The sequence below is a fragment of the Struthio camelus genome, chromosome 2 (assembly GCF_040807025.1).
Source record: "Struthio camelus isolate bStrCam1 chromosome 2, bStrCam1.hap1, whole genome shotgun sequence".
NCBI classification, from domain to species: domain Eukaryota; kingdom Metazoa; phylum Chordata; class Aves; order Struthioniformes; family Struthionidae; genus Struthio; species Struthio camelus.
This window is the reverse complement of record NC_090943.1, coordinates 57,126,067-57,146,680: the sequence shown is the minus strand read 5'-3', so window position 1 is coordinate 57,146,680 and position 20,614 is coordinate 57,126,067. Positions and strand designations below refer to the sequence as shown.

General features: G+C 40.9%; 1 protein-coding gene across 11 annotated transcripts in view; it reads left to right on the top strand.

The window, feature by feature from the left end:
* ELMO1 (engulfment and cell motility 1) overlaps nucleotides 1-20,614 on the top strand; it is a 328,408-nt gene that overhangs the window by 59,877 nt on the left and 247,917 nt on the right. For 9 of the 11 annotated variants that reach the window (XM_009679671.2, XM_068935901.1, XM_068935900.1 and 6 more), the window contains 2 exons: nucleotides 7,353-7,502; nucleotides 20,357-20,397. In XM_009679671.2, the coding sequence (XP_009677966.1) occupies nucleotides 7,425-7,502; nucleotides 20,357-20,397 (119 nt within the window). In that variant the 5' untranslated portion in view covers nucleotides 7,353-7,424. Of the gene's footprint in view, nucleotides 1-1,277; nucleotides 1,377-6,961; nucleotides 6,990-7,352; nucleotides 7,503-20,356; nucleotides 20,398-20,614 lie in introns of those variants that run through there. The other 2 variants (XM_068935907.1, XM_009679670.2) reach the window with 2 other exon arrangements.

The following is a 20,614-nucleotide window of genomic DNA, read 5'->3' as shown; positions in this document are numbered from 1 at the left end:
TGCTTCTGGCATGAAGTTTAGAATTTTTCCCAACCTGTGTCTGTTACCTCCTTTGGGATGTAGCCCATCATCTTTGTCTTGATTCGGCCTCTGCTGAAATGAAACAAGGAAGTATTATCATCTTGAAGCTCTTCTGTGTGCTCTTTCTAATGTCCTGGTTTATCCAAATGCCAGGAAAATCCCAAATGCCAGATCACGCTACAGCTGGGAAGGACTGTGACCTTATGTTATTTCTTTACTCGTAGTTGAATACTATTCAAAACTGGTTTCCTGAGTTACAGAGCTCTTGATGAACTTTCTGTGCCCTGCCTACCTGTCTGACATATTTTCAACCAGCTTCCAATCAACTTACTCCCTTTCCAGTTACATTAGACTCCTTTGGAGTGTCCTTGGCTTAAGAATTAAAAAGTCTTTTTAAAAAAAAAAAAAGAATTCATCTATACTTCTCTCGAGTCATCATATTTAGCATTGCTTTTTTCAGTCTGTATTTTCACACTACTAATTTCCTTTTTTTCTTTCTTTTCCCCTCAAGATAATTATCTTCAGCTGAGTTTTAAGGGATATTTTTTACTGTTTGTTTCAGTTTAGAACATTCTATAGTAGAGACCAAGGTCAAGATATAATCCCAAACTAAGCAGCAAGCCCTGATAAATTGTGAAAAGTTTAAGTGGACTCTGAAGCTTTAGTTAGGTTAATGTTTGATTCTGTTTGTTTGCTTGGTACCTGCCATGGCCTTTAAATCGTGCTGAGTGGATAGTTAACACATTTGAAAGTCATACTTTGTCAGGCCAAATGTAACTGCTACCTTTTTGACTGCCAGGTTAGAATCCTTTCTTTTCCTTGGAATAGTCTCTTGAATACTTGGGTGAGCAGTTAGGGAACTTTCTTGATCTTTAGTTTGAAAAGCTTGGATATTAACTTCTTCAGTAAGTAGAGCATCTTTAGCTGAGTGAACAGTATACGTTTGTTAATTGCCACAGAGGTTCAGATACCTTGAATAAGCAAAGATAAGTTTTTAGTACTCTATGTTATAAATTACAGATATGTAGCTAGAAGTTGCTTAGTAGAAGGGACACAATCTTTCAAGAAGCAAAGGAATTTGCCAGGAAGCTCAGAGAAAAGTTAAGTAAGCACCTGAATTTTTCTGGGATTAAATATGTCCTATAGAAGCAAAAACAGGTGGTCTGCTTGCCTGTGTACCAAGTACATCCTGTTTTCTTTTCTTCCTCCTTTTCTGTTCAAGCACGCTTTTAAGCCTTTTTTTCTCTTTAGTTTTGAACAGTGCTTATTTGAAAGTGGGCCTGTCAATGATAGTGAAACCCCAAACATATAAAATGCTTCCCATGGAATGGAGCAACACGAAGCCTGTGGGAAAGGTAAAGTACTTCTAATACAGCTATGAAGAAAGGTTATGGGTATGTGAAAACTGGGCACATGATAATCACACGAATAATCACTCTCTTTCCAGTGTGACATCACTAATGACAAATATTCTCCTTCCGTTTTTGTTTATTTCACATCTGTATTCATAAAACCACCTCCAATACTGGTATTTTTGAGAGAGAAAGTGGTGTGTTTAAACCTGGAGGATCCCAAGCTCATTTTATCTTAGCAGTAAGTGATGTATTCCTGAGCTAATTGTGCATTATTGATCAGATGCTCCAAGTTCAACATCAAAGAAGCGTTGCCTGTAGGAAACTGCTCTAAACTGTGGAAGTCTGTGGCATAGGGTCAGGTGTCCGTGGAGGATAAGCTGCAGTGTCAGAGGTTCTTGGGAGAGGGTAGAAGACCCTGGGTTGCCTGTTTCCTCAGGGAGACGCCCCTTATTTTTACTAGCATCCTCCTCTTAAGGCTTCTATAGAGCTTTACCTTACATTTGCGGCAAAGCATCTGCGGATTTATTGCCGTGGGTTTGCTGGGCACCCACTCTGTGATTTCTGTCTAGTTCCAGGGTGAATAACATTAAGCACATAACAAAGGGAAGAAGGCAGCGTGAAAGCCTTTCTATGTATACAGAGTTTGCGTCCAGCCCCTGGCTTCTGCACGTTGCTTTTTTCTTCTGTGCTGGAGAAGGCAGAGCGTATTTACAGCTCCTCAGACTCGCCTGTTCAGTCATGCAGTTCAGAGCCCAAAATAACTCTCTTGGGGATACTAATCTAGAGCTGGATTATCTTTCTAAAATTGTTAATCAGACGTGGTCCCCGAGGGACCTTTCAGCTGAACTTGCCGCTTAGTTTCTGTTTGCCAGGACCTCTGGAGCTCAGCAGAGGAGACTGATGAGGTCTGACAAGAGGCGCTTACGTAAGATCCCGGGAGGTGGCAAGGTCCTCTGCTCTAAACGATGGGTCTGTGAATGACCAGGCACGGTTCAGCTCTCTGCTGTCAGCCGCATTATGCGCGCAGTGCAGCTGAGAGTTGCGTTACCCTCCCGTTCTTTGTGTGGCTGCTTCCGCCGTGGCTGCCCTGGAGAAGGGCTGCGGGAAGGCCTTCCTGTGAGTGTGGAGGGTTGAAGCGTGCCTGCTCCAGGTGATTCCTATGGGTGCTGCATGGTAGCCAGGGAGGAGGAACACATGCTGGGCTTTATAAAATGCTCAAAGGCGCACCTGGTGTTTGGTAGTGTGTGTTTTTTTTTTTTTTAACCGTTCACTTTCTGACTTTTCCTATTTGTGAAATGACCTGGCCTAGCATTTGAACGTTACATTTCTCCTCCTCTGTAAAAGAATGTGCTTTTGCAGGCTCTTATTTTCATATAGGACTATAACTTCTAGTCATACAATTCCTTGTAGCCTCAGTTTTTCCTTTTCTGTGGACTAAGAATACCTTTTTTTAATTTATTTTTTGTTTCTTAGAGATATGTTCTGGTAGCTATAAATATTAGTTATTCAAGTGCTTTGAGATCCTTGTATAGAAAGTGCCAGTGGAACTGTAAAACAAGCAAACAACCAAAGTGTGCTACTGGGACAACTCATTCCATACACAAATGAATTCTTGTTTTTCATGTGCAATGCATGGGTATAGATTATACATTTAAGGGGAAAATTAAATGTTTTACTGACTCATGTATTGAATTAATCATGAGCCAGGCAGGTAATTTAGGAGCCTGAGCGTCTGTGTTGATGCATTTTTTTGCATTCAATTGGAGCTTTTGATTTCCAACCTGAGAGTTAATTGCTCTGACCTAGATCATTGGAAGAAGCTGTATAGAGTGGTTGAAATGCAGGAATATACTGTATGTGGTGTAGCAATAACTGTCAGAATTTGCACTTTACTGGGCTAATCTGTCATAGTTTTGAAGACCATATTGATGCAGGAAAGTGTACTCCAGTGTGGCTTTTGGTTTGGTTGTTCTTCTGATAAATTATAAAATAATGTGCTGCTGAGTGTGGAAGTTGCTTAAGTGTTCTTCAGGTTACAGCTGCGAGTGTGCATTAGGGAAAATAATAGCGGCCTTCCTTTTCCTCAGAGCCATCCTCCACTTCATGCACTCACACACACATCCTGTCAGAATCTACCTTGAAAACAAACACTGTTGAAGTGAGTAGTTGCTCTTGCGTAGGGGTGCTTCTCAGGTCCCCCAGGAAAGAAGAGAGAGCCACGCTCAAGAAAACTGCCTAACTAGACCCTGTAGTGATGTCCGTTCCCTTTTTGCTGTTTAACTGTTGCCAGCACAACAAAGAACAGTTGAGCTTGGTTCTAGTTCTTCTTGCATGTCATGAGAATTACTCACTACATTGGGAGCATTTCACACCAGGAACTATGCCTTCCTCTTTACATGGGGCAGTGTCATAATGTACTGCATGCCATGGGAATAAACAGGAGTTAATTCGTAATTGTCAGCCCTGTAGGTTGTAGAAGTTTCTTTGCGATCATAATTTGATGATGACAACTAAACATCTATTTTGGCCTAAAAAGGTGGTATTTTTTTGCATTGTCACATAGGTAGGATGGAATCCAATTGTATTTTAGGTCCTGAATTCATGAGGATAAAAGCCAAAAAAACCAAGTCCGAGCGCATTTGACTACGATGTCCATTGAAAAGCAAAAAGAAACGAAACTTATGAGAATCTTAGGTACGCTTCTCAGCATTCGGACTACGCTACGGTGTTTCTAAGATGGTCTCCTACCAGTAGGAGAAGGTGATCTACATCCATTTATATTAGTTAAAGATCTATCACTTTTCATAGTCTTTTAAAACGGTATACATGTACATGTATTAATAATTATAATTGTATAGGAGCTCTTTCATGCTAATGTGTATATATTTAAAAAAAGTCACACAAATTTTCTTCTAAATGTTATGGCACAATTCTCTTGTACCATGCTTGGGGGTGCAAATATTTATTTTCCGTAGCTGAATTTGATTAACTTGCAGTTAACTTTCCCTGACTGTTCATTTTTAAGCCATTTCTTTCTTCCTGCACGAGATTTTAAGATGGATTACAACTCACTAAAGTAAAATGAGGGTTAATGCCCACATGTATATGTGATAATGAAAGTTTTCTGCAAGTGTGTTGCTGCATGATGTGATTTTGCTTCATAGTCGTGGCCAGTAGTTGTGAACTGAAGTTTTCCTAGCATTCATAGCTAGTTTTAGTTAGCTTTGCCCCTAGGGGAGATGCTGGAGTGAAAGTTACCTTTTCTTTTTCTCACTTGACTATATGGCTTTTTGTAAGCCCTTAGTTCTATCTTTCGGTATGGAGCACGCAGATAATTCTTGTAGTTCTAATTTAAAAAAATAAAAAACCAGACATGGAGGGGTGGGAAAGTAAAGTAGTTGAAAATAAGAACTTACTCATCTGAAGCAAACTTAAACCAAGTCTGTCTGACAGAAACTGCTGTTCTTTTTAGTTTATGGCCAGTAAAGTCAGACTCTAGTTCAGGCCTCCGCCAGTTCCCAGCGGTTCCTGTACTTGACCAGGGCACGCAGGGAGAAGTCTGTCAACCGCACGCTGAGTGAACCAACTCAACTTAAGCATTGCAGTTCAATACCAAAAAGTTGCCAAATGTATGTGAAACTACTGAGGACTACTTGGCTGTGGAGGACAATTTCCGCTGCAGAGGTGGGAAATACCCTCGCTGTGAGTGTGGGAGCAAAACGGCAGAGGGAGGAAAGCCCTGAAGGGCCTTTTTAACCACCCCTGCATGTGTGCTGAGGTCTTGGTTTCATTTTGCTGTCAAGGTGGATTAACAGCTCGTCACTGCCAGCCAGTCTTGCTTCTTCCCTCCTCTGCCAAGTTGTGGCATCCCACGAAGTCGTTAGGTTTTCTGCCATACTCTTAAGTCTAACAGAAAAAGCTGTTTTGCTGGGCTGATTGGGCTAAGTTGGGTCAGTGTGCTGTGGGTGAGAGGAGAGCCTGTGGGAGATGCAACTGGTGGGAGCGTGAGATGGTAGGGGAGGGATGGCGGGGCCTTTCATTCGCTCACGCTGTAATGGGAAACTGCAGCCAAAAGCAGCTGTCTGACTCTTCTTAACCACCAGCAAGCCAGTTGCCTGTCTTAGTTGTGTTTAATTTCGGTCTCTGTAACATCTACCAAATGTTTCTGTTTGTATACCAATGTAGAAAGTTTCGCTACATTTCTTCATCATGTTATTGTGTCTTTCAAGGCACTTCCTGCAATCCAGTTAAATGCATTGTCTTTTTTACTGCCTTGCGCTTAATGCATTGTCTTTTTTACTGCCTTGCGCTTTGCTTTGTGGTGGTGCGTGAGGCTGTCAGCGTCAGAACTGCCATTGTTGGAAATAAATTGCTGGAGTGTTAAAGTTCATAAAATGCTTTGTCAGGATGCGTTCACAACGCTATACAGAGTGTAGCAGGGCTTGCAAACGTGGAGGACTCAGCTTTTTCGGAAATGACTAAAAGATGCAAATGGAAAAAGTGAATCCATATGTACGAAGGCTGGGCTAACACCCATTTAGAGGTAGTAGAACATGAGGGTACCACGTTTTTTGATGAAAGGGTGGTTTCATGATTTTCCTCAGGCTGACCTGAGTTCATGCTTCTGCTGCAATTGGAGATGAAGGGACCACAGTTAGTCTGGGTCAAGCTGATTATGAACCTGCAACTGAAGGCGGTCAGAGACTCCTCCTTTATACTTGTTTGTGGCTTTTGAATGTCTGACATACTCTTATCTATTTGTATCTTTCCTTAGCTCATTCAAATGGTGTGTATGTGCAAGCATGTGTCCAGGCTTTCACCACTTCCTTTCCTTTTCTGCTGAGAAGTGAGGCTGCCCCCTGGGGACTTCCACAGTTTCTTTCATTTTGGCACACGTGTCAGTGTTCGGTTAGTTCTCAGCAGGATGCATGGGGAACCTAAAGAGAGGACTTGGTAAAGCAAGTAGGGCTGTCAGTCTGCAGGAGGGTGCATGGGCTGCTGTGCCTGGGAATTGGAGAGCTTTGCTAGTGTCCTGCTGCCCTTAAGCTGCGAGAGAGACGTGTGGGAGGTTGTTCTGCCTTTTTGAATAATGTTTGTTGTCATTGCGAGGTTACAAACTTCTGTGACCCAAACGTTACAGAACTTAAGTTCTGCAAAACATGAGGACTGAGCTCTTCCCCCTTTCCTTCCTTCTCTTCCCAAAAATTCGTAGCCTGCATGGTCTGACATGAGATTCTGCTGATAGTAATGTTCTTGCAGGATTATGATGCTTTATGTAGCTGTCTGGTTGCATCACTGTAAATGTATATTGTATCTTTGCATATTCATGTCTGAGGTTTGCCGTAAAGAAGTATTTATATATGGGTATCTCTGAATCAGTTAGGTGAGGAAGTATGTGTGTGTATATGTGGAAACTGCTGTGTGTTCTGCCTTCTTCCTGACATCCTGGTTGCTATAGTGCAGGGATCTATTTGTGAACACATAGAAGATCATTGCTATAGTTAAAAGAAACAGTGTTTCCTGGCCATAACTTCCTGGGCAATCTCTTCTAGAGAACTGAGTGCAAGCTCTAGCCTATTCACTCACGTTCCCTGGGACTCCAGGGGTGACACTGTAATAGGAGCTTCCTGTAGTTTGTTGCTTTTGCCCACCAGCTTATTCAATAATATTTAAAAATAATTTCTCTATTTAAATCTAATGCATGACTATTATTCACTGTACATTCCCGTGCTTCAGCCATCTTTCTAACAGACCGTCTAGCTGTGCAGTGTGTGGTGGCAGTGTGTCCTGTGTTTGCTTCTGGAATATGTGTGATTCTCGTGCTCTCACACATACACACACACACAGATATTCATGCACCTGCTCAGCCAGGCAGAAATGTAGGAAATGAAACGGCAATGTTAGAGTTTGGTCTGAACTGCTGTTTTTTGTTTTGTTTTGTTTTGTTTTTTCTCTCTCTCCCCCTTCTCCCTGCAGGTGTGAATGAGAGCGGCTCTCTGCAGTATTTAGTGTCCAGTTTTTCCGGCTCCAAAGAACAGCAGCGTCGCAATGCCCCCTCCTGCTGATATAGTGAAGGTGGCGATAGAATGGCCAGGTGCCTTCCCCAAGTTAATGGAAATCGATCAAGTAAGTGCCTGCGTGTGTGCTCCCTGTGTGCCTCCCTGTAAATAAGTTATTTTATGTGCTCACATTTATGCTTACTTATATATCCATGCATGTTTCTGAGAGTATATATGCTGTAAAAAGTGGTTTTATGAGGGGTGTAACCCTCTTCCTCTGTTGCTGTGTTGAATATTTTTGATGTGTTTAGCTGAGGGGGGTTGTTTTGCCCTTTTTTTTTTTTTTTTTTTTGCTTTCTAAAACAGCTGCTTAAATAAGGTGTTTGCTGCTTATGTGACCCATTTAACACTTCTGTTCTTTAGTTTGTTCAACTGTAAAATTATGACAATGTTGTTACCTCTTGGTGGTAAGTCTTTTCAAATCTTTGCAGCCAGTGCCTTTTATTTGTAGTATGATCACACTGAATGGCTGCAGCGAGTGCTGATTTTGGAACTTGAGCACTGGTACTCTCTGGGAGCAGGAGAATTTTTATTTTCCTTACAGCGTATCTCATGGGTAGTCCTATGCAGTTGGTTAGGTCTAATGCAATGGCCACATGGACAAGACTGATCTGAGACAGTATGCAGAAGCTAACAAATGCAGATTTATGGATTAAAAACTCCTGGTAGGAAATTTACAGGGAAGAAAATGGATTAAGTTATACAAGTGCCGTGTTTTATGTTCTGGACTTCTCTGAGATTGTTTGTGGCATATATGTTAATATTAAAAGCAATCTCTTTAATGTTAAACAGTTTACTCGATATATATTGAAATCCTACGGCATGATGCCTGTGCAGAACTATTATTATTTCAGTAAATACTATATAGAGTGAAGGAAGCCTTGCCAAGCTCTTAATAATTCGCTTAGACCCTAATCTATCTGGGGACGGAGGACACTTTAAATTTCTATTGGAGAGGAGAAAATCTGAATTTATGCTGAAAACATTATACTGAAGTGGGATCCTAACTTCTTCATGCAGTACATCACTTCTAGTTAATTCCACTGTGGCGTATGCCTGTGTGAACTTTGAAGAAACATGGGACTGAGAATGGCTGGAATAACAGCAGTCTGATTTTTAGGCACACAGAGCACTGAAAGCGTCTTTAGAAGAAAGGGTTGTTTTCCAGTGTTTAGCACTTTATAGATTGATTTACAGACCTGCCAACCTTCTCTGTTTTCATTTGCTGAAATATTTTACTAAGCATATCTTTACAGATACAAATTTCTTGCCTTCTGGAGTGAAAAAAAATGTATTCCCTTTTTCTTCTTCTTATATAACAAATGGTAGACTTTGTGCACACTGTATTCAGGGAAAGATGTATGTTAGTCATGATGAACAACAGCTCGTTGCTATCAAGAACAGTGGGGATAAAAATGAAAAAATATTATTCAGCTTCTTTTCAAGCAGCAGTAAAATAATACCAAAATGATTGTATTCTTAATTTACAAAAAGGCTTCAAGTAACTCTCCAGACAAAACTCATTCCTTATCTAAAATATTACTTACTGCCATAGAACCTTATTTTTACCTTTATGATACAAGATTTAGAGGAGACAAGAAAGATCAAGGCTGACTTATGTGGAGCAGAGCTCTTCAAATCCAGCCTGCAAGGGCCAACAAGTTGTCTGCAAGCTTTCCCGTGCTATTTTGTAGGGAGGAGGAAGGGGGCAAATGCTTTTGAAGAGGAGCAGGCTAATAGCAGCCTTACTGGTAATGGGGGGGGAAGTGAGGGAATGAAGGTTGGGAGCCTCATCCCTCCCCTTTCTGGCATGAAAAGCACAGATGGTGACAAGAAATGACGATGGCAAAGAAGCATCCTTTCTGAATAAGTATACACACAAGCCTGTGTGTTTTCCTTGGGTGGGGATGGGATAAGTGAGGGAACGAGCCCTGAGACTGTACAGGGTGATACATACTTCTACGTGCACAGCTCTGGTTTTTGTTCATTTAATGTCAACTTTTCCCCAATCCATTTTCCTTAAAACATCTATTTAGTTGAAAAGCTCTAGTGGAGGAGATGATTCATATCTCAAATAGCTTGCTCTCTATGAGATGATAAAGGGAAGGAAGAAAAAGGGAGACAGAAGTAAAATATCTTGCCCCGCTGGTCAGACACTGCAGCCAAAGAGTGCAGTGCATATCTTCCAGGTGGGATCCGCTCATTCGAGCGCTACCTGGTATGTATTTCAGAAAAACCTAAAAACTCTGCCTTACCCTTTTCTCCCTCTCTGATCACTTACTAACAAGAAAAGCAATATTTAAAAGGACAGCATTGTATGATTATTTAAAACAACAACAGCAAACCTCCCTGTAGTATACTGTAAGTTCTTTATCTTTTAGAGTACTAGGCCATTCCAAATATTGGACTAAAAATTCCTTGTAAGAGATTAGAGAAAAATCTGTATTTTTTTAGGTTGCTTGTTGTATGTGCTTAGTGGCATTTATTTGTTTGCAATTACACAATAACCCATTTCACCTGCTGTATAGATGCCTATTTTGCTCTGCAGTGAAGAGAAGAAAATACTCTCAAAACAAGGAAATGTCACTGTAAAGCCACAGCAATTCACAGTGGTGTATTGAAAGGTATTGAACCTGGAAATAGTTGGAAAGTATTTTTTCCATCAATAGTTAGTAGATTTTGCATTGAAAACCTTCTGTTCAAGCACGTGATTTCAGACAATCTGAACTTCATGAGGCACAGAGCTTTTTTAGTAGATACTTTACATTACATTTCTGCAGAATTGCTGACCTGGGTTCATCAATGATAGTTTTTAACTTTAAGCACAGAAAATTACCCTCACTGAGTTAAGGAGACTCTTTGCCTGTGCAATTAATATATAATTAAATGCTTTACTGAACCAGCCTCTGTCTCGCCTTTCTCATTCATTGAACTGTGCTATTTGATGTCAGAGTTTTGCAAGTGCTTTTTCCTGGAAAGTTGCTTTAAACCGGGAGGGAAAAATTGCACATGACTTACAGGTCCCTCTCTTACCAGATACGGACTCACTAAGTCACAATAAACCTAGCAGCTGGCTGTTTCCTGTACTCATTACAGCTTATTTTAAAGGATGAGGAAGATAATGTACTTTTCTGTGTTCTCCCTGAGAGATGGACTTAACTGAACTCAGTTATTGCTTCCCGTAATGTCTTAGTTTTGTTGTTTGTGTTCACCCTTTCCCCTGTCTCTCTGACAGAAATCTGGAAAATAATATCTACATTTTTTTTTCCTGTAGTGTGACCTTCATAAATCCTCACTGTCAATACTGTGGTCAAAACTGATCCTTAATGAAAAAGTTTGATAATGACTTTGAGCTTGATATAAGGATGACCTTCCACCTCTAAGTCCTCCTGTCATGTAAGACAAGGAGCAGAAATGAGGCAGTATCTGAATTTGCATTGGGCTCTTTTGGGGGGGTGCAGTCCGGAGGAAAATAAGTAAAAGGTAGATGCTGACCGAATATTATCTTCTTCTTCCAGACTTAGGTTGATAAATCTGGAAGATGTTAAGAGTGGGACTACATGGGCTGTGTACAGAAAACTTGGGATGTTGCCTGCTCTCTGCTGTCTTCACTTCCTTTGTCTGAAAGGCTTCCATTTCGCAATAGGAAGGCTGAAATGTTATTTATTCTTGCTCTTCAACAACTTTTTTTTATTTACAGCACAAAATATTTTAAGTAAACCAGCACCAGTTTTAGGTTACCTAGATATTCTGTTTGCTCTATCGTGGATTTACAGCTTTACTATTCCTGTTACTGGGGAAGCAACATCCAAGAGAAGCACAGGATGGATATTTGGGGGCAGTAACAGTTTTAGCCCATCCCATTCAAATCCACTTGTGCCTGTGTGGTATCACTGTGTACTACAAACAGATTGCTCTGAACTCGGGGATAAACTTCCTGACTGTTGGAGGTAAACACTGTTCCTGCCTGAAGGAACAGTTTGTGGACAAACTTGGTTGTATAATCTCTTCCTCCACGTTTTCTTTTCTACCAGATCATTTAGCGTAGAGTAAGTTAATTGATGTGGATCTTTATGTTGGTAAAAAAAAAAAAAAATAAAAAAAAATAAAACTGTTTTCCTTTTCAAATCTGGTACAGTGGCCAAAATTTGCAGGAACACTGTCAATTGGCAGTTTCGTGTTAATACAGTGCAATGCAGCACTTGGAAAGAACTGTGGGTCAGTGTTTCTCAGACTGTGGTGAGAAGCGTAGTTCAGAAGAGGTTGTGAAATGCTTAATTAAAGAAGAAAAAATGGCAGATTATTTCTGTCATGCATGTGAAATAAGAATAGCTGTGGTTTTTGCGAGTGCTGTCACTAGTAATAGTAGTATTCTGATACCATCCTAGCATCACAGTCTAAATGTTTGCAGTATTAGCAAACACCATAATTGTTCAAGCAGTGAAGAAGAAAGAGATATTAGTATCGGTTTATACCAGAGGCTGTACGATGAAATGCCACTCCCTAGGGTTAGTCCTGGCCCCGCACTTGGACTCTCTAAAAAGCTGAAGGGGTAAAGGAGGGAAGAGAGTTTTTTTTACCTCCTTCCCACAAGCCTGCAAAATTATATGAACTATCATCAAAAAGTGTAATAGTATTGCAGTAGCTGGAGTTACTGATGCTTTTTTGGTATGACTGTTGTGAAGATTTCCAATGGTGTTGCACCTTATGAGCTTAAACTAGTTAATGGGAATGCCAGTGCCTTTAACAGCTCACAAGATCTCAGTTTCTTGAGGACAGGGGACTAGGAGGGAGCACATGAAAAATTCTTACAGTGCCTAGAGAACTGCTGCCTGCTGGATTTGCTAGCAACAAACCCTTTCCTCCAGGCTGGAGAGTTCACCCTTGAAGCTGGCCATCACAGCCATTTCTCAGCCCTCCCCCAGGTTGTTGCTGCCTCAGGAATCTGCACCAAGGCAGATGAGTCAAAAGGTGGTTGCCTCTTCCAAAGGCTGGAAATGGCTTGGCTAGCTTGAGCCAGTTTACTGAAGTTAGGGCTTATTTAAAGCTGACTTATTTAAAGTTTTAGGTTTTAAACAAAGACTAGTAAGTGTTTAATGACTTCTTATATTATTCTTTGTTGTAATGGTCAGTATTTCAACTTCACAAAATAGAAAATGAAAGTGTTTATAAAGTAGATACTAACCAACGTATAATCACAGTGAAAATATTTAACTTTTTATAATCTTTCGATTTTATTACCTTCAGGGATTGTTAATAGAACTGGAAAGAAAATAATATCCGCTAACTTAAGGTAATATTTTCTTTGCTGGACTAATGAAAAGCCTCTTTTTTGAGGGGGGGAAAAAAGCCATTTAGCAATAAAAATAACCGTGGAAACAATAATCCGGATGTTTTAATGAGTTGGATATAATTCAGTGCATATATACATACATAGTGCTTTGTTAACATAATGAACCAGTCATTGTTCAATTACAACGAGTGATGAAAAATATGATAGCCTTTCTTATGGGACCATAGGGTTTGAGCAGTCATCATTAGAGTCCCACTAGCTCTTCGCTGTGGTGGCAGGCAGCCATTCTGGATAAAAGAGCAATGTTATAGTTGCATATTATGTTTTATTAGTCTGGCTGTAGGCTTGTCCAAAACCACATTCAGACTGTTTGGTTAGAGCTCTTCTGAGGCTGTGAACTGACATCCTGTGGTGCATGGCTGGGACCTCATCACTGAAAAATACAGGAAAAGCTTTGGCAGATAGTGTTTGAATACAGAGAAGGCAGCAAAACTTAATGGGTTGAAGAGGCAATGGCTGTAGAGGGAGATTAGAAGTTGTGAAAGAAATGGAGGATATTTAGTGAGGTATGGACTGATGGATGTGGTTTATACTTTCTACCTTGTGCTGTCCTCCTCTGCCTTAGGAGACATCAGTTAAATGCCCATAAAGGCATTTTAAATGCTTCTTATAGAAGTGGAAATTGAACCAAGAGACCCTTGAAATAGGACTTCTCTTAAGATCTTGCAGAAGTACTGTCCCAGCTTTCCTGACCTCTAACATAGAGGATGATCAGGAATAGTATAAAAAAACCCAGATGTATAAAAAAAAAAGAGATGAGACATTCATTAATTCTCTCCTTTGTTAAGAGGAATGAAGAGAGAATTCTGGCTCTGCTTTTGTTAGCACCATAGTGCTAGCAAGAACCTCTTGATAGGAGTCCTGAATTTTGTTGCCTTCAACTTACCGCGTTTTTAAGATGAAGGCAGTATGTAACTGAAATTGTGGCATCTGCACAGAAGCACTTGCATATAGAGACACACAGACACTTATAACAATTCTTCTCCTAGAAACAGCAGGAGTCTTATGGCTCAAGCGTTAATTCTGCTATGTTTAAAGGAAACATTTGGTATAACGATGAGATTCCTGGAGTTACACACAACTAAATTAATTACAAGGTTCTTCATTCACATTCTGGCCAGCTGGAGTATCCAGGAGCACTTCATAATTCAATTATATCCTCCTTCCAGAACTTCAGAGTTGTATTACAAAAGAGAATAACGGTAAAAACCCCACAGTGCAAATTTTCCGCACCTTCACGTAGAGACTTTTTCTACCAATTTGCAGAAGTATGCTCACCTAACATCATGATTTTGTGAAGAAACACATCTTAAAGCCCTGCTTTATAACTTTTGAAGAAGTATTCTGAACTGTATTTTAAATCTGTGGTGCAAGTAGATGTTGCAGAGGACCATGCTGTAACCCACTGAGCTGTATGTCTTTAGGTGTTTTATAACCCCTCAGTACTCTTATGACTGGGAGTTTCTTTGGCAGGCCAAAGTACTTTGCAAGGTACTTGAAGAGACAGGGCTTGTGGCTTGTTAGGACATCAAGATGTTGAGTAACGAGCTTTTATAAAATTCTGTGTTTTGTTTGTTTTAATGTTGATACATTTCACTCAAGAACGCTGCTTCCTTGTTTTACAGTCACTTTATCATTCTAAACATGTGTGCTGTGGGGCAATGCGGTATCTAGGGAAATGCAGATTTAGGAATGAGGATGTCTTGCTGGGGAGGAGGGGGTAGCTGAGGAAACTGCAGCTGAGAATGGAGAAGAGGAAACAGACAAGCGCACGGTTTTCCTCAAGTCCTATGTGCCCTGCAAACCCCTACAGCTATATTTATAGCATAGTTTTTCTACTGCCCTACTGAAACTGCCGCCTTAAATGATATAAACTAAGCCATTAAAAATCTCTCTCCCATCAGCAAGCTGCACTCTCAATGAGGATTTTGCCTGTGAACTTGGGGGTGTGAATATTTCCTGCTTTAGGTCGTGTTGCCCCACCAACCCAATTTTGTAGCATAGACCTGGCCTTGGCCTTCTTAAGGTCTTTTTTTTTTTTTTTTTTTATTGCGGTACTGGAATGCCCTCCTGTTCTTCCCTCCAGAGCCCCCATGAGCTAGGGAGATCCAGTTCTCCGTATTTTAGATACCCATTGCCTAGTTAATGAGCCTGGTCTGACAAATACTCCATTGTAGTCAATAGAGAGAGCTGATTCCAGGAGTGATTTGGAGAAGGAAAGACAAGCTGGATGACTAAAGTCCAGAGTGATCTGGTACCCTCCACTTACAGGGGAGGGCCTCGTCTCTTACATGAGGAGAAATTTGTGGCAAAATAGTAAGTCAAGGACCCGGGTGTCCTGCTGTCTGGTGTGCTTGCAATTGAACAGTTGTACTTCTGTTTCTGTAGCCCCTGTTATATGATGGTAACAGAGGAAGCCTCTACTGATGGTGAAGAGAGGTCTTTTTCTGTTTTATAATAGCCATAAAAATGACTTTTGCACTACAAGAGTTATTAGCAGAGCGGTACCATTAATTATAGACGGAATAGTGTATTCACTATGTTGAGTCTGGCTTTTTGACAGATGTACAGAGCAGCAGTAGAACTCTATTTTACTCCCTGGCTGTCTTCTGCTCTCCAACAGATGTGCCGCGTCTGCTGTTTCTCTGTGATAGGCTTAACGACAGCAAGGGTTAAGGTTTTTCTTATTAATTCTGTGATAAAAGGTGTCAGCTAGGGAAACTGATATCCCCAGTCGTTGTCAACAACAATAGGAAAAAGGAATGAGCCTCTGCAAGCGAAGGTATTCGTCCTTGCCTTAAAGAAAACCTGTCTACAAGTTCCAGGTATAACCCAATCAAAGCGTCGGTACTGCATGTATAACATAGGCCTGTACCCAGATCTAGGCTTTTATCCTCTTTAAAGTCCATGCACGCACATGTTCTATTTGTTTTGGAAGTGCTTTAAACTCAGATTAATGTACCCAGGTTAGTATACTGGTGGCTTGAACTGGACTAGGGTTTTGTTAATGTTGGCAGGTTGAATGTTCTTAATTTCTTTTGCCCCATCTCACAGTTTCCCTGGAAGAAAAGAGTGTTGTGGATTCACAAAGCCTGGCCTTGCATGTCTGTGCTTGGGGACTGGAAGTTGTAGACATGAAAGGCTGAAACTGATGGAGAAATATCTTAGAGTGGGAAATTTCAGGTTCTGCTCTGCCCGTTACTTCAGAAGTGGTACAAAATACTGCCCAAATAGCTACCTCCTGCACAGTGCCAAGGGACGTACTCAAGTAGACTGAGGATGAGACCTATGTGCTAAGATGCACCTGGAAATGTCCTGAGACACATGCGGAGGACTGCAGAAATGATGAGGGAAAGGTAAAAAGGATACTGCTGCATGGTGGATGTTGTCAGGATTAGACTAAGCCAGCATCTCTGACACCTGTACTAACTGGCCAATGCTTTAGACTACTGGATGTGTAAATTCACATCAGCTCTAGCATTGCCTGTGGTTAGCGTCAGTTACGGGGTTGCCCACACGTGTAATTATATGTAGATGATATACATAGATGATAACAACAGTGATGAGGTTGTAATGTCCTATTACTGATTTCCATTGCATTTCCGCTATCGGTTCAATATCTGCACTAGAAAAACAATTTCCATATACTAACCTTTGTGTTCAGTACAGATGGTTTTGATATGTTAGCTAGGGGGTAATCTCCTACAAGGAGCATAGAGTTTACTTTAGTCTGCATTATTTCATGGACTAAAACTACAGCTTGATTTCTGCCCCTCCCCCCCCATGCTAAAGCTTTAAATGAACGTTTCGGCATGTGTAACAGCACACTTCATTTCAGCTAGTGTAGAAAAGGACATAAAGACAGATGGCACTAGTAGAAACTACTAATCTCAGTAAAGGAAAAACTCTGAAAGATTTTTGGACTGTCTAATTGTAAGGAGGTGTTTGAAGCCCCTGAAGTAATAAGGTGGATTGGCTTTTAAGAACTGTAAATGTAGCAAAAATTTTATTCCATAAAAATGATCATGTGAAGGTTAAGGTAACAAAAACATCAAATCCTTTCTCCTTGATATCAGGCAAATGTTTACACCTAGGCAAGAAAACTTGTTATCTTTGAATGGCCTGCAGAGTGGATTTACTCTGCAGAGAATGGAAGTAGACTTTTATCTCCTCTTTCATGGTTTAAAAAGAAAAGAAGTGGTTCACTTCTCTTTATTTGCTAACACTGATACATTGCTATATGTAAAATAAATAGTAGTGTCCTGTCAGTGTTGGTTTAAGCATTGATATTTTCCTTGCAACCTTTAGCAGCAGGGCCCCCGAGGGGCTCAGTACTGGAGACAGGGCTACGAGCTAGCTTGGAGGAAGGGAGGCGAGCACTGGTCCCTCGCCCATCTCTCACTTCCAAGGAGAATGAATAACGTTGCTGTTGGTGTGGAGGGGTGGCAGCAGAGCCGGCGCTGCGCGGTTGATGCGCTGCCTGCCAGAGCCTTCTCCGCAGCCCTGGCTTACATAACGCCGCCGGAGCGATTTCACAGAGGCAGTTGTCGCAGCCGGCGCAGGTTTTTAGCAACATCTCGCTTACAGCTGTGAGCACTTGGTGCTGGTGACAATTTATCTGTTTCATGTGAAAGGGAGAAGAATTTTGTCTAGAGACTTATTTGTGGGAGGGGAATGCAGCCTAGGGGATAGTTAGGAGCAGCAGCTTATTAGGATTGCAGTGGTATTTATTTTACCTTTGTTGATTTGTAAAGCTCACGTTAGTGATATCAAATCACTAATTGCAGACTTTGTATCCCAGAAGAGTTGTTGTTGGTGATGATTTTTTTTTTCCTTTCATTCTCTTGCTGTGAACTGGGTTGCGCTTAAGTCGATTCATCACTTCAGTGCTGCAGCAGTAGTGCCGCAGGAGGACAAAGCAGCGCTATGAAAGGCTGTCTGTATTAATTATTATTTAAGATCCATCTTGTTTTTCTTTTTAACTGTGCCTTTACAGCTTCTAGTTGGTCTGTGTTTTGTTTTCCTCCAAGTTTTTAATTTCAAATGTCGTATAGTAAAGCAAAGATGGTCTGGACTAGTGAAAGCGGGAGGGAGATGGGTCTCTTAGACTGAAAGATTGAGAAAGGACATGAAAGCTGATGGGGCAGGAGATTCAGAAGTAGCAGAATCCTGATTTTGAAAGTAATTGTATCTGACCTTCCCAGGGTTTCATTATCATTGCCATTTTGGCTTGTTGCAGATTCTTTTCATCCTAATTCCCTCAAGGAGGGGAAAGGGAAAGGCTGTTGCTCTTATTTGTCCCTGATTTGTTTTTAATGTTAGCTGATCTCAATTTACTTTGAAAAAGGAACTAAAATCCCAGATAAAAATTTTGTTGCAATCGGCAAATACAGGAGAAGGGTGGCGTTAGCATCCAAAGCAGGGAAGGGGAGGCCGAGTGCAGGGCTGTACGCGCTGTCGGGCAGCAGCTGGCCTGCAAATCGGCGCACACCTGCTGGCCAGCAACTTGGCATCTCCCAGCTCTGGGCAAACTTGCGCTCCTCCCTCCTGCCCCAGTGGGGTTTTATGTTTCTTGAGGGATAGGAGGGAAGAAAGCTGGGGATTGACTACACAGGGTTGCTGATTTTTCTTTTTTTTTTTTCTTTTTTTTTTTTCACTTTTTTTTCTCCCTTCTCCCAATAAGGAGATGTGATTTACTCACATAGCTACATGCATATAGAGAAACAGATGTGCTACAAATGCTCTTGGGAGAGGAGGGCAGCAGGTCAAAGCAGCCCCACATAAATGACAGAGTAAACGAGATCAGGCTAAAGAACTGGAGGGAAGAAAACACTTTCTTTCCTGGCTCAGCTGCCTGGTGTGGTTCACAGCATGGCCACCCAAATGGCTGGGTCAGCCCAGAGGAGAGCAAAGCTGCTATGAAGATGATGCTTGCTGGCTGCTGCAGGAAGGACCAGCTTCACACTTCTGCCCTTTTTGTCGCATGCTGCCATTTGCTGTTCATTTAGGCACACGCTGAGTCAGATGAGGAAATTTATCTATTTGAAAACTTATTTTATCCTTTCCTTTTTGCTAGGCCAATTTTTATTTTAATCAAGTTCCTTGGTACAGCTCATCTTTTTGGTTACATAAAAAGCAGAAAAGGCAATGAAGGAAGGGTAGAAGCACAGGCTTGGGAGGTAAGGCAAGCAGGGACAGGATGGGTCCTTTCAGCAAGTGCTTTCATTCATGTGCAATTCAAATGATGTGGTGTTATATTTTGCCTGTTCTAAACCATCTTAGTTGACTGTTGAAATCAGAAAACCCTCCTTATACTTGACCTGACAGCTGATATTCCCATCTCTGCTTTCCACTCTGTGCAATGATGCAGTTCAAGCAACAAATCCAAGTGAAAAATAACCCTCTCCGTGCAATGTGCCCTGCCACCAAGTTCCTTTGCTGCCCAGTCAGTTTCCCAATGTGATTTTTCATGATTTTTTTTTTTTGTTTATCTAGAGTCACTTAAGGGAGACTGCTTCTTTTGGCAGTAGAGTTGGTTTATGCCCTCCCTTCTTCCCCCCTTTCTTTTCTTGTAATGATTCAGTGAACTATGCTTATTGAAAGTAGAGCTGAGGCTCTTACATTGCTCAGGTGATGTGAAGAGTTATTGAGAAGCAGCAGCTCTGTGCAATGCTCTGTGGGGTCACCCATGATCGGAGAAAAAAGGCCCAGTGGTCATTCAGAAGTGAACAATGGTCTGTTTCTTTTTGCCATGCAACTTGGCCACGTTTTGGGTCATAAAGATGTACTTTCTTTTAGCCAGCACTCTTCTAAGGACACGTGTGTGCGTGCACCCTGTGTTTATAACAATGTTCAGTGTTGCAACATCACTGGACTAGACTGTTTCTTCTATTTTGGGACCTAAAACAGAACTGTTTTCAGTCAGTCCAAATGCTTTCAAATGCAGATGCATAGAAAAAAGCAGAACTGATACATCTGGAATCTTGACACCTCTCAGCTGATGCTTTAGCAGTGGGAAAGCTGTATGGGCATATTTAGGAGAGTTTTATTGTCATCATATGACTGATACCTGGAAGCAGCAAAAGCTTTAAAAAAAAAAACAAAAAGCGGAATAACTTCTTGCTTCAGATGTCATTCCAGGCAAATGCTAATGTTGATATCTGATTATTTTTTTTCTGTTGGGTAATGTGTTACAGTGTACACAAAAGACTCTCTGATCCCCCTCGCCACTCCCTCCACAAGCTCAGTTGATGCTGTATGGGCTAAAGTTGGCAGAAATGACTGGTAACTTGAAAAACTTGAAAAAAAGACTATCATTCTAATTATGTAGCATTGTCTTTATAGGCTTGCTGACCAAAATACCAGAAAATTTTTCAGTACTATCAAGGATGCATTAAAAGGAAAATGAATTGATATGAATGTATGTAATGAATCTATATTAAAAAGAAAATGAAATGCTGCTAACTTATTTTGTTGTTTGGAATCACTGGTTTTGGAAACATACTTTAGGAGTTCAGGGCTGTTCCAATTCGCTGATTTTTTTTTTTTTTTCCCCTTTCTTTGATCAGAAAAAGCCACTGTCCTCAATAATAAAAGAAGTCTGCGATGGGTAAGTTCTGCCATACAGTAGGTACTAGATACTATACTTTGAGTTATTAAACCAACTGGGGAGATAATGATTATTCTGAAGAAAATGTAGATCTTCTGAATGACTCGTGATTAGTTTCCTAAGTCATACAATTGTTTTATCTTCAGATTTTGAATTTGCAGTATATTTTGGATCGATTACTTATAAGATTCTGAAAACAGCATCTCTGTCATATGTG